Raw genomic sequence first — 13,536 nt, forward strand, 5'->3', positions numbered from 1 at the left:
TATCTATCTATCTATCTATCTATCTATCTGCCTGCAGATGCCTTTTTTCTCTCCAGGGAGAAAAACATTAGCTTTTCCAACTGAGGTCACAGTGAGTGTGTGTGTGTTGCAGCTGTGTGGGCGTGTCAGGAACGTGTGCCCTCCTCTCCTCTCCGAGGGGAAAGTTTGCAGCCTGCAGTCAGGCGCGCACACTCGGACGTTCCAAGCACAAGACGGGTTTCCGCGAAGAGCCGCCGTGGTCACAGGATGGAGAAGAGCCAGAGCCCGGAGGCCGAGGACGTCGGCCACCTGTGGTGAGACGGCTGATTTGTTTTCTGCCTCCCTCCTGTCCTTCTAACCGTTTGACTGCTGGGGCCGCCGTGGAGCTGGAGAGGGTCCAGGTCTACATTCCTGTTGGGATGGCCGGGGGGGCGGGGAGGTCTGAGACGTGGCAATGCTTCCAGGTGTAACATGGAGGCAGGTGTTTTCTCACTGTTGTCAAACAAGATGACTTCATCCAGTAGGGATCAAAGTCAAGGGGAGGCTGACACACTGGTGGGCGGCTTTATGTGTGAAGATCACATCTGCGGGTGTGACCTTCAGTGACCTTTATCAGAGGCTTCTGTGCTGCTGCTGATCCTCGCCAGGGCAACCACAGGACTGGAATTGAGGTTTCTGTCAACCCCCCCACACCCCGGCCCCTCACAGTCCAGGGTGACTTCAGACCTTCTTAGCTCCAGGTTCACCAGGTTCCGGGAGACCACCAGCAGCATCCACAGCAACATAAAGCCAACACAGAGCACAACACCACAGCAGATTTTACAAAAAAAAAAAAAAAAAAAAAAAGCCTTATGAACTATAGGAGTGTTTTCCCAGTTTAAAATTCCTGGTTAAATTTAGAGTTGGCAGCTGGACAGCTCGTCCACAACAACCCGAGACAACGACGCGTCAGCCATGTCAACTTTAAATTCATGGCTGAATCACATGTTAAAGTAAATTTGTTCTGTAATGTGACTGGAAGTGGCTTCGGGCAAAGCAGTTCAGCTTGTCGGACTCCCCCCACTTTGAATGTGACGGACAGAAGGCTGATCCAGGCCTCATCTCCCCAACCGCCCTCAATTTCTCTGATTTCTCTCGCAAATGCAGGTTTCTGTCTTTTTGGGAGTCAGGAATCTTGATGAGACGGACATGTCAATTCGACCAACGCCACCCCAGTCATCTGTCGACAAAAGTCGACTTTATTTTGTCCTCTTTCTTGTGTCTGCAGTCTCCAGAGGACGCCGTCTCTCAGACGCAAGTGGAGGAAACGCTACGGAGGTCTGGACGGCAACAAGCTGCTGGAGCCCAACAAAGAGCCAGACATGGCAGGTCTGTGCGTGCGTGCGTGCGTGTGTGTGTGTGTGTGTGTGCAACACCCTGTGATTAGCGGTCTCTGAGCTATTCTCCAGTGGGCGGAGCCTGCAAAAGATGTGAATCCGTGCTGACTGGCTGAGCAGCTGTGTCTCCACCCTACCTCTCTTTTTAAATTTTTTTATTTTAGCTAAACGTTTCTCCGCAGAGTCTTGGGACAAACCTCAGCGGCCACTATATATATGCACCCCACAACAGCAACCTGGCCGTGCCTGTGCTTTTTTTCCCTGCAGGGGTTTCTCAGGCTGTTTGTTCTCTTCTCCTCTCTCACAGATGATGGAGGGATGACAGACAAGAGCCCACAGACGAGCGCTCTGGTTTCCTGCTCCAACACGTCCCACTCGAGTTATTCACTCAAAGTATTTATTATCGATTGTTTTTAGTTGTTCAGTTCTTTAGTCGTTTTTAAAAATAAACATTATATATATATATAAACTATTATTTTGTATTATTATTATTATTATTATTATTATTATTATTATTATTATTATTATTATTATTATTATTATGTATTAACTACATTTCTGCAGTTCTTTGTAAATTTTTCAGTAATTTCTCATTGCCCACCTCAAATCAAATAAAATTAAAGCGTTTATTGTCTTATGAACAGTAAAGAAACAAGTTTCCCTTTGCAATTAAATTCATCCTTTGCTGTCCACAGAATGACGAATAAGGGACTAAGTATAAGAAAGAAAATTAAAAAATATACGAAAATGTACAAAATACGAGATATACAAAATAATATACAGAATGCAAAAACAACACAACTTTAAAAAGGACAAATGTAAATGTAAACAGACAATTGTGCACGTGCAAATGTGGATGTAAACGGTGCTTCCCCACCCCACCGGTTGTATAATACTTAAAGTAGTATTACCCTCGCTGTCTTCGTTATGAGAGAAACGAGAGTGTTGACCTCCGTGCACACAGGGGGCAGTATTTAAATTTTATTTTCGGTATTTCAAGAAAAGAAAACTGTAATAAAATCTTCAGGGTCTATTTTAACGAGGGTATTTTGTGACCAACTCGATGATTTAGTAACTCTTTTTTTTCTTTTTTCTTTGAGAAAAAATAAAAAAATAAAAAAATAAAATCTTTATGTCCACCCCACCACCCCCACCACCCCACCCCTTCAGGACGCATCTCCCCGCCCACTTCCCAGAAGTCCGGTCCAGAAACCAGTCAGCCTCGTCAGCCCGGGGACCGCAGGTATGAGCAGAACTTCATCTGCGCGGGATTTCGAGTTTCATTTTCTGCTTTCCCACCGTCGCCGCACGTGGACCGACAGTGTGGTCGGTCGCTGTTCTTCCAGGTGCTCCGCCCTCACCGTCGACCACCAACGGCCGCCTGAAGCCTCCTCTGCCTCAGACTGCAGTCCAGTCGGAGGACATAGGACTCCCACGCATCCAGTCCTGGTCCTGTCCTCAGCAGAGCCCGTCCAAACGCAGGGTGTAAGTGTCCTGGTCAGCCGGTTCCGTAAACTCCCCGGTACCTCCCCTGACTCACTGTGTGTGCTTTCAGGGCCGCGGACGTCCTGTTTGACAGCTTTGTCTCTGATGGGAGAATCAGTGTCAGTCAGTTCTTGGAGGTATCTCACGAACAAACGCACCACATGCTCCAAGCTTTGATGGGAACAAAAGCCTTTCAAGGACTTTTAAAACAAAACAAAACAGAATATATCATTGAAAAAAGAAAAAGAAAAAGAAAAGAAGAAGCAAAATACAGAAGTAAATACAGAAATAAATGCACACAATTGCAATCAAATACAAGTAAATCATCTTCAGAAGTAATCCATCTATTTTCTTTCATGGTTGTGAGACTCTGTGCTGATACCGACACTGATTGTGTGTGGCCGTGTTGCGTTGTGTTGTGTTGTGTTGCTCAGGCCATCTGGAGCTCCGGCCTTCAAAAGTCCGACCCTCGACTTCGAGAGTGTTCCGTGCACCTGAGGAAGCTCCAGGACGCAGCGGGAACCGTGGACAGAAACGCCTTCCACAGGTGAGTCTGCTGCCACCTGCGCCAGCCACCCTCAGGGTTGCGTCTCCCAACAGGTGCTTCTCTCTCTCTCTCTCTCTCTCTCTCTCTCTCTCTCTCTCTCTCTCTCTCTCTCTCTCTCTCTCTCTCTCTCTCTCACTCACCCTCTCTTTGCAGATGCGTCACAGGCTTCGTCTCATTGATCCTCAAAGCTCTGCAGGGACGCCTAGTCGTCCCAGATTTCACCACATTTGCAGAGGAGACCCAGAAGCTGTTTTCACGATGTCGCCAGCTGACGTCTGTGCAGGTGAGTTTGTCCGCCTGATCCGGTCCAAAGATCCCTGTGAGTGGCTTCTTCTCACCGGAGATGTTCCCCCAGAAACTTGGCTCAACTGTTCACAAACCTCTTGGATTTATTTCAGCCGCAGACATGAATAAAACCAATCTTGAAAAAGACATTGGGCCAACCTTGAGGGAGGTTGAAGCCGAACTGCAGGGTGTCTGAATACTTGTGTCAAAAAAGCAGTCTGGTAAAAGTGCCCATTGAACTCCTTTACTCAAGTAAAAGTAAGAAAGATCTCGGAGAATTTCTTCCGTGGCTTGAAGAGTTCACACAGGTCCGTCAGAAATAACCCAGCAGAGGGTTGGAACTGTCCTGCTGTGTGTGCTCAGGAGAAGGAGCAGGAACCTGTGGACAGCACCAAATGGGCTGTGGCCCTCTGCACCGTGGACGGACAGAGGTACTGGACTCAGCTGAGTTGGGGGTTCTTCACTTCCTCTGACTCCTCCGCAGTAAACCATCTCTCCCCTCCTCAGGTTGTCTCTGGGCGACTGGGCCGGGTTGCTGCCGCTGGCCGAGGTGTCCTGGCCGCTGGTGTACGGTGCCGCCGTCGACCTGCTGGGCTCCGACCTCGTCCACAGATACGTCGGTGTGGACGGCTTCTCTGTGTACAACTCACCGTTTACACTCACCAAAACAGGTCCAGTTCAGCTGTCAGCCTGACCTCTCAGCTGACCTTTGACTTCAGGAAATGGCTTAAGTAAATTGAAAAAAATAATATTTTGAGGTGTAGGCAGAATCATATAAACCTTTATTGTCACTGTATGAAACAACTGCTTTGTTGCGCTTGAAAACTCTCATTCACAACGTTTAAAAGACAAAAGGCACTTTATAACCAAATAGGATAATTTGAGCATAAGACAAAAAAAATCAAGTCTAAAAAAATCTGAAAAAAACACACATGTACTTTTTTTTACAAAACGTTTACACAGTGCACGATTAGGCTTTCACTTAATCATTAGCTATGATTTAGGCACTGATTTTGTACTTGTAGCCTTGTATTATACATTACAGATTGTTTTGCACATACAGTATAGCCCTCAACGGAGAGTTACTGCACCGATGATTGTACGTTGAGATTTTCTCTCAGTGATGAAGTACACACACAGCAGTTGTCGTTGTTTCGCAAGGCTGTTGAAAGCAAATGAAGCAACCGAGATTCTGTTTCAATAAAGGAATTTGTTCTTTGTTTAAAAAAATAAAAATAAAAGTAGAGGCAGTTCCATTTACCTGACAGCAGAGGGCAGTAACAGGTTGATGATGCGTTTCAGGGATCCCTCACAGCCCGCTCGTGGAGACCGGAGCCATCGTCACAACATCGTTACTACAGGTAACCAGCATCTGTTCGGCCGTCTGTCCGCGGGGTGACGTCATTTACTCTTGTATTGTGTCTTGTCTTGTGTTCCCCAGCTGGCAGGAAGGCTGAGCGCAGAAGAAGAAGAAAAGTACGACTCGGTAAGCAGCACAAGGCAACAGCAGAAACTCAAACTTTACACTTACCGCTAGCCCAGTTAGCTGCCTGTTTGTTTGCCTCCCTCTGAAAATGATGTTTTGTTGGACCTTTGACACAGTTGTAGATTGTGGATTTTTATTTTATTTTATTTTATTTTTTTGCAGAACCTTTTAGTCAGTGGGTCAAAAACAATGAAAAGTAGATTTGAACCGAAGCAGTCAGGTGTCACTTTTGACCTTCTGACCCCATCTTTACTGTACACACCACAGATATTATCCCCAGGTGTTTAGGACACACTGGATATTTAAGCCTGTGTGTGTGTGTGTGTGTGTTTGCGTCCCACAGATGCTGAACATCATCCGTAGGTTGTGCAACAAAGAGCACGTCAGCCTGAACTGCAGCAGGTATTGACGGATGTGGAGCAAGTTTTGTTTTGTTGCCTCAAAAATCAACACTTGTCACTATGACAGTTGTGTAGGGGTTCGTAGAAACACCGACAGCGTGCAGTTATATTGTTGTTGCCTCTGGTTACTGAGGAGAGACTGTGGCTAATGTTTAGTTACCAGAGGAGCAGGGAGAGCAGCGCCAGACTCCAGACTCTGTCCTTCTACCTGCAGGAGAAGAAGGTAAAAGTTGCACCAGGCACCGATGTGTTTCTCCTCGTTTCGCTCTGTCTCACTCTTCTGCTCTCCACCCGCCAGTGTTTCCCTGAGAAGGTCGACGTCAACGCCGCTCTGGATCTGATGCTGCAGGTTCGACTCCTTCAGGGCTCGTCCTCGTGTCTCAGTTTGGCTTTCAGACTCTTCACACGTCATTTCATCTTTAATTCCAAAGTTTAGACACACAAGATTCATTTGGATGTTTGAGTCGGTCAAAAAAAACAAAACAATACCTGCTTATTCCTGAGATCAGGGTCACGGGTCGGTCAAATAAATACCAAATCAAATATTTTTTTTGTGTTGCCTGCTGTCTTGTCAGTGCTCCTCGACCGAGGTCACCTGCCAATCGGGAGCTGCCATGGCTGCCTCCCTGGCCAATGGGGGCCTCTGTCCACTGTCAGGTGACCAAGTGCTGTCGCCAGTGGCAACAAGGAGCATGCTGTCCATGATGCAGGTGGCCGGGATGAGGGATTACTCTGCCACCTTCCACTACAAGGTCCAGCCAAAGAAAGCTAAAAAAAAATATTTGAAAGTCAACTAGTATTACCCTCTCTGTCTTCATCATGATAGAATATATATAACAGTACTGACGACTAAATCAAAGTGTGTTTGTTTTGGTGTTTTTGTCAAACTGCCCGTGACTCCAGACATCCGTCCCGGCCATGGCGAGCTGCGGCGGCGCCCTGCTGGCCGTGGTTCCCGGCGTTTTAGGTGTGATGGCGTTCTCCCCTGAGCCAGACGCCTGCGGGAACCCGTGGAGGGCCGTCCACTTCTGCCAGGTCCGGCCCTCAGCCGACACTGAGCGAGGCCACTAGGGGGTGCTGACGCTCGTTGCAGTGACGTATTGGGTGTTTGTGTTTTACCTCCAGGAGCTGATCTCCAGGTTCCAGCTGCACAGCTTCGACATCAGGACGCCCTTCAGGCAGATCCTGGCCTACAGACAGTGGAAGGCTGAGTCCGAGGTGAGTCTTCTGATCCTGGAGCAGCTCCATCCCACACCTGGGTGGAGGTTGGAGCTTTTCAAGTTGGACCACCTTGAATTTGTGTTGTTTCTGCTGCTTTGTGAGCTTCCATTGAGACTCTATGTTCCTGTGCAGGGTTACCAGATCATGAACATCCTGCTGGCAGCTTTCAGGGGCGACGTTCAGACCCTGAGGAGGTGACACTGCCCACCACAGTCACATCGGCTGGTCGCCGTGGCCACACGCTGCTCTGTGCATCCGTGGAAGTTGCTTTTAATGGCCAGGAAACTCTTTTTCTCATTGCCTTTGTGGTGGTTTGAAAGGTACTTCCTGTCCGGAGTGGATGTGAACGCCGTGGACTACGACGGCAGGTCGGCTCTCCACGTGGCCGCGGCCGAGGGCCACACTGAGGTCATCCGCTTCCTGCTGGAGAACGCCAGCGCCGACGCCTCGCTCAGGGACAGGTGAGAGAGAGCCGGATACGACCACCTGGGCCGATGGAGGCTGCGGTTAGCGGGTTGCTGTGGCGACGAGAAAATCGTTCCTGCTCATCAGGAAATCGCTCAGTCAGCCAGCAGGACGACACCAGGGGAAGAAATCTGTCCCAATAAAGTACCAATAAAGTGCCTCTTATTTATTTATTTTTTTAAGGTTTATTTGACTTTCTTTGTAGCTATCGATAAGGCCTGCCCCCAGAAAATGAACAGAGAAAGCCATCCCTCAAAACGTTTGTTTCGTTTTCTTTTTGCAACAGATAATATGCATCCATTGCACAAAATCCCCATTTATTGTTTGGAGTGGAAGTGGAGTGGAGTGGAATAAAAAGATAATGATTATTTTCTTTCTCTTTTTTCTGGTGTAAAACACAAGTGTCTGTGTGAGATGTCCTTTGTCTTTCCACCAGATGGGGGAGCTCTCCCCTGCAGGAGGCCCGGAGGCATCGGAAGGAGGCTGTGGTTGAGCTGCTGCAGGGTGGAGGCTGTCCGGACTGAGTTTCTCTTCTTCGCTTCGGTCCCACTCTGGTCCAAAGTCATCTCATCAGCTTTTTTCTTGTTTTTTCTTTTTTGGATAATCATCAAGTTTGTTGGTTCATCCCTCCACCAGAGGGCAGACAGACAGCTGTTGGATGGACTGGAGAAAGTCATTAATATTCTGCTCACACTAGCTTCCCTTCTATTGATGAGTTTCAGGCTGCACTGGAATCTCCCACCGCCTCCTCTTTAAAACATACTTTTTGTTTGAAAAATGTTTTTTTTTTCTTTCTCTGCAGACTCACAAATGGCAACAATCCATTGACAATGAAACTGTTATAGTTGCAGTCATAAGATATCAGAAAAAGGTCAACAGTCTGGCACAAAACTTCTGATTAAAGTGGATGAAAAAGTTAACATTCACGGCCAGTTGTGATTTGTGGTTTAGAAAGAAAGAATGAACTTATTTCCGATGCCTACATAGATTGCATCTACTGCATCTACAGAACAGGTAAATGATGTCAGTTCACATTCTGACCACAGTACCAAACTATCAGTTGAATTTATTGCCGCGTTAAACCAAAACAGAACCAACCAGGAAGTGTAAAGATTTATTTTTCATATTAAAAGGTCTCAAAAACGTGTTTTTTTTGGTTTTTTTTTGTTGTTTTTTTTGCCAGTTTCCACTATGCATTAAAATTGATTTAATTTAAGCAGATTTCTTTTCTTCTTCTTCTTTTTTTTTTTTTAATAACTATCGCAGCAATAACAAAATCTACAGTTGGACATGTCCCAGGTGACAGAATTAAGAATTAGATCTGTGAACAGCAGCAACCAAAAGTATGGGGTGGCTGTCAAATGTCACACTTTCTCACTCGGTGACAAACTGTCAACGTGTCAGAAGGTTAATTAGTTATTACTCAAAAAAATGTTTTTTTTAAATCCCTTTGAAATCTTTTAATTGTTTAAATATAATGTATGGGAAAATACATTTGTAAAATAATCCAACTGTCAATATATAGTAAATATTTTGTTTGATCGCTGTTTGTCACTGTTAGCCTTATTTTATTTCTTTATTTATTTATTTTTAAATCAATGTAATCTCCATTCTTCTCTATTGTATTGTTGCTGTAATTATCCAAATTTCCCCAATGGAATTAATAAAGGCTTCTTCTTCTTCGTTTTCTAATGTATAACAAATGAAAGTGAGTCAGTGTCTGGGTGAGCTTAATAATAATAATAATAATAATAAAATAATAATAATATTAATAATAATAATAATAATAATAATGATAACTGGCGCTTATGAGCTTTACTCTGAAGGCACCGACCGGAAGCTTGCTGAGCGGTAGCTTGTTTAGCTTGCAAGCTTCAGCCTCTCGCCTGTTGAGCGCGCCGACCGGCGGCCCCTGGTCTGTGCTCTGAACAAACAGCGGCCAGCGCGTGTCGACTGATGGAGAGAAGAGGAAGAAGAAGGAGACGAAGAAGAAGAAGAAGATGAGCATGATGATTATGATGATGACGAGGTTCGCGTGATTGTCTCTGGTGCACGCACTTGTTTCCCGCCAGCGGAGGTGAGTTCCGCTGACACGGTCCGGTCCGATGTTGTGTTGTGTTGTGTTGTGTTGTGTTGTGTTGTCACCTGCTGGAACACAAGTGGCCGCAGTGAGCCGGAACGATTAGAAAATCTACTTGAAGCCACTTATATGTAAACCGTTTAATGTTTGAGTCGAGCGAGTCCCGTTCGAATCAACAGTTTGAGGTCAACAATCTCACCGCGGCCAGTGTTAGAGACCGGCGAAGCTTCAGGAGGAGATCCTGGCACTGACCTGGATAACTAAAGCAACAAAACAAAACAAAACAAAAACTCAACTCTGTGTTCCAGGACTTTAGAACAGAAACGTGTCTACAGAGCGAAACCCTCCCGTGAAAATCCAGCCAGCAGTTACTCAGTGGCATACTACTGTACGTCACCTGTTTGTCCAACAAAATCCAGTGCGATAAAAAAAAACAACAAAAAACAACAACAACTTAATGACATTCAAACGACTGAGGTCCGAAGACAAACGGGCAGCAAGTCAGTGAACTGATATAACACAAATCAACCTGCAAAGGAACTGCAGGGTGACGATTTAAACTGGATGGATTCTGCAGTGATGACGAAGAACCCTACACATAATGTTGTTTTTTTTTTTTTAATAACAGATGTTGAGGAAAACATTATCTAAACACAGTGTGTGTGTGTGTGTGTGTGTGTGTGTGTGTGTGTGCGCACACACACAAACAGTCAGTCTATCTAGTCTAGTTCCCACCACACAGACTGTTGGTGTTTGAACACGGTCGTGTATGAGATAAAGATAAAGCTCACAGGAAGCACAGTGCTAGTGCTTTATATCTATATCTATATACGTCTATATATCCATATATAGTTATCTGTATATCTATATATATATATAACACTAATTCTTTTTTGGGGATTTTTGCCCTGAGACATCACTATGTTGTGTCTACTCAGTCTGGTGAAGAGTGAGTTGCTCTGCAACTTGTTTTTCTTCTTCTTCTTTTTTATCCTGCCTTTATTTGGTGCGGCGCCTTTGCAAGACTTTGGTTTTGTGGACGTGGATGCATTCCCACGTTTTTTCCTCAGCCCGTTCGTTTCAGTGCATGTACATGTATGTGTACAGTATTTATCTAGAGTTTGCCAGGGATGGTGACTGTTAGCTTTGGTGGCGTCTCACATGCGTTGTCGCCACATCGGGCCAGATAAATTACAGACTTAAGCTTCTGCAGCCACATGAAGGGGGAGTGGAGCAGAGTTGGGCAGCAGCAGCAGCAGCAGCAGCAGCAGCAGCAGGAAGGCCTGCAGCCATCAGCAGCGCCTTACGGTGGAGGAAGAGGAGATGAGGGGAAAAAAAACAAAACAGAAAGCCACAGCGAATCACTGAATCACCGTGTCACTGTAATTTTGGAGGCACGTGCACCGCCATGTCCCGTAATTATGTGAACTTTGTCAGGTTGCATTCTGGGAAGTGGCAGGGAGGTCGGAACCAGGAGGGGAAGAGGGCGTGGGGGTGCGTGGGTGGATGAAGGTGCTGATGGTGCTGCATTTGAGGGGATTTTTGGGGAGATTCCCCTTAAATTTAGACCTCAACTTGAAACCGTGACAGTCGCAGTGCTGTGACGCCCTCCTCAGTGCCTCAGTGACTGGGACTCCATGTTCTGGACAGTTTTGAGATCTTTGGCTTGAGGGTTGAGCCAACGCCTGGCTGAGAGCGGTTGTGACTCACCTGTGTTTCGCTTCCTGAAAAGGGTGAAGGGCAAACTCTTGTCGTCGGTGCTGCGTTCACTGACAGGACAGACTGCAGGAGGCGTCAAAGTCAGATCTGGGCAGCGGCAGGGGCCTTGAAAGTCTTTTCCGACGCGGCCGAGCGCAGTTTCAGACCGTGGAGTGGCACAATGGTGGCGGCTGCGACGCCGTCCTCGCCGTCTCTGGCGGTAAAGCCCCTCGGAGTCGAGTGGAGTCGAGCACCTCCGGCTGTAATTGCATTAAACCTGCTGAGTACTTTCTCATGACGGGGGGCTTCTGTCGCAGGATTAGCACCAGTTTAGCAACACTGCAGTCGGGTCAGAGTGTGTGCACGCGTGCGTGTGTGTGTGTGTGTGAGTGTGTGTGTGTGTGCACACTGTCTGTCTGTCTGTCTGGCTTGTGGTGGCAACTAGTGTGAATCTTCCAGTAGAAGCTCACTGATGCCTGGTTTTGTTTTTGTTGTTGTTTTTTCTGCTTCTGTCACTGTATTTCCATTGGTCACATGACGCCTTTTATGGTGCCTTTTAAACCACTGCCTCCCGACTGGAACTCGGCCTGTAATTAGACCGCCGGCAGTTTGGGGGACTTTTCATAGAAGCCTTTTTAATCCGCCGTTTGAATATCAAAGTAGGAAATCCCTCCTCTGATTGGCCGATAAGTAATAAACTGTGACTTGGTGAACGCTCAGTGGGAGTGGCCGAGTGATGTCGTAAGAGCAGCGTTCCTATTGGCTGTAATTGCTCGTGTTGGCCTGAAGGGGGAGGGGCCGCTGCCCTCGTCTGGTGGGAGGGGCCAGTTTTGCGCGGCGCAGGTTCACGCCAGCAGGGTTGTCGTGACGACGCCGACACACACGAGAACGACGGACGGCGTCTGTCGCAAAAGCAGACGGCTGCTTGTGTGTGTGTGTGTGTGTGTGTGTGTGTGTGTGTGTGTGTGTGTGTGTGTGTGTGTGTGTGTGTGTGTGTGTGTGTGTGTGAGAATCCTCCATGTGCACAACGATGCACAAATGGTCTCATTCCCACGCACAACCTTCACTTCCTGGTTCTGACTGCTCACTCACTCACTCGCTCGCTCGCTAACTCTCTCACTCACACCCTTGCGTGTCAGATTAAATGTCACTCGCCCACTCTGTCTCTCTGTGACCGGCTGTCAGTCGACCATCAAACTCTTTGATGTGTATTTTCCCCACCGAGCGCTCCATCCTTCTGTGACTCGGCCACAATTACACAAACACGAACAGAGTGTGCAGCTATAAAAGTAGTTTCCTAGTTTAGCTTTTTTGTATTTCACCCATATTGTCTCAGAACGCAGCTCTTTAAAGCGCGTGGTTCACTCTAAATCAGGCATGGGCAAGCTACGGCCCAGGGGCCATATGCGGCCTGTTAAGCATTTTAATCCGGCCCGCCGAGCTTAAAGAAATTATATTAATAGTAAGTAAGTCATATAATGGCTGTTTTTCATCATTTTTTTTCAGCGTTTTAAGAATAATTTCAATAGAGAACTAAATACTGTGCGGCTCCAAAGAAATATTTTGTTGTAATTCAATTCACAATAAACCACGTTTTCTACGTATCCCATATGTTTATTTCTCCTACGAGTTGAGTCACCAAAACACTCCATCCATCTGCTCCTGCTCCGGCACCTCTGTCCAATTTAAGAACCCATTGTGGCCGCACCAGTCAAAAGCCCCTGAGCTAAATTCACTGAACTCCTCTTGAAGTCCATTTCATTGACAAACTCCTCCGTCATGTCTTCCTGTGCTGTTGTAGTCGTCGTCGTCGTTTTTGACAGGCCTTGCCGACATCCTGCTTCCGCCTCCTGCTGGTCAGTTCCTAGAACTGAGTTCCTGCCAGCCGCGGTGTAAGTTCAAAAGTGTAGGCGCCGCCCTGGTGGTCACACGGGGCACCTCCTCCTGGCTGAGGGAACAAGGACGCTGTGTGTGTGTGTGTGTGTGTGTGTGTGTGTGTGTGTGTGTGTGTGTGTGTGTGTGTGTGTGTGTGTGTGTGTGTGTGTGTGTGGAGGCTTTTCATTGCCTGTGATCAGAGGAGACATCACAGTAGCAGGATCGGGCGAGGCCGCCGGTGACATCCCATCAGCCACCTGGGCGGCCTCGGACTGCGAACCACTCAGAAATAATAATAATAATAATAATAATAATAATAATAATAATATTACCTTGAATTTAGTTAGTTCCTACAAAAATATTCAAGAACTTTTTACAGAAAAACAAGACAGGTTGTGTCTTCAGCTTCTATTCTCTTGGTGAGGGTTCTGGTTGCGTCTTCAGGCCTCTTGTCTTTTGTCACACCAACCACCAGTGAACGGCGATAAGATGAAGTTTGTGGTTTTGTCACTTCCACAGGAAGAACAGAGGTGGCAGTGACAGTGTGTCAGCAGGGTGAAACACACACACACACACACACACACACACAAACACGCACGTGTGGCGACACCAGAGTGTGAACGACGGCAGGGTGAAAC

The 13,536-nt window shown here is 46.8% G+C and overlaps 1 protein-coding gene across 2 annotated transcripts; it reads left to right on the forward strand.

Annotated features, from left to right (window-relative positions):
- On the forward strand, nt 1-8,390 carry glsl (glutaminase like). 2 transcript variants are annotated; one of them, XM_076028725.1, is made up of 21 exons: nt 1-293; nt 1,247-1,347; nt 1,663-1,748; nt 2,526-2,598; nt 2,702-2,840; nt 2,911-2,977; nt 3,275-3,387; nt 3,541-3,670; nt 4,036-4,103; nt 4,180-4,343; nt 4,975-5,033; nt 5,114-5,158; nt 5,502-5,560; nt 5,716-5,782; nt 5,858-5,908; nt 6,135-6,311; nt 6,463-6,594; nt 6,685-6,777; nt 6,913-6,974; nt 7,101-7,241; nt 7,682-8,390. In XM_076028725.1, exons 1-21 carry the CDS (start codon nt 247-249, stop codon nt 7,767-7,769), a joined length of 1,962 nt encoding a protein of 653 aa, XP_075884840.1. In that variant the 5' UTR covers nt 1-246; the 3' UTR covers nt 7,770-8,390. The 2 variants fall into 2 exon arrangements, with proteins under 2 accessions (XP_075884840.1, XP_075884839.1); XM_076028724.1 differs by having other exon boundaries at nt 5,716-5,908.
- The last annotated feature ends 5,146 nt before the right edge of the window (nt 8,391-13,536 follow it).

This window comes from Nelusetta ayraudi, unplaced genomic scaffold (genome assembly GCF_046127955.1).
Source record: "Nelusetta ayraudi isolate G7.1 ecotype Tasmania unplaced genomic scaffold, CSIRO-AGI_Nayr_v1 ptg000026l, whole genome shotgun sequence".
Lineage (NCBI taxonomy): Eukaryota > Metazoa > Chordata > Actinopteri > Tetraodontiformes > Monacanthidae > Nelusetta > Nelusetta ayraudi.

Coding starts and splice junctions, on each gene's coding strand:
- glsl (XM_076028724.1), top strand. CDS start 247: ATGGAGAAGAGCCAGAGCCCGGAGGCCGAGGACGTCGGCCACCTGTG. Junction 1,749..2,525: donor ACTCGAGTTATTCACTCAAA/GTATTTATTATC, acceptor CCACCCCTTCAG/GACGCATCTCCCCGCCCACT. Junction 4,344..4,974: donor GTTTACACTCACCAAAACAG/GTCCAGTTCAGC, acceptor GATGCGTTTCAG/GGATCCCTCACAGCCCGCTC.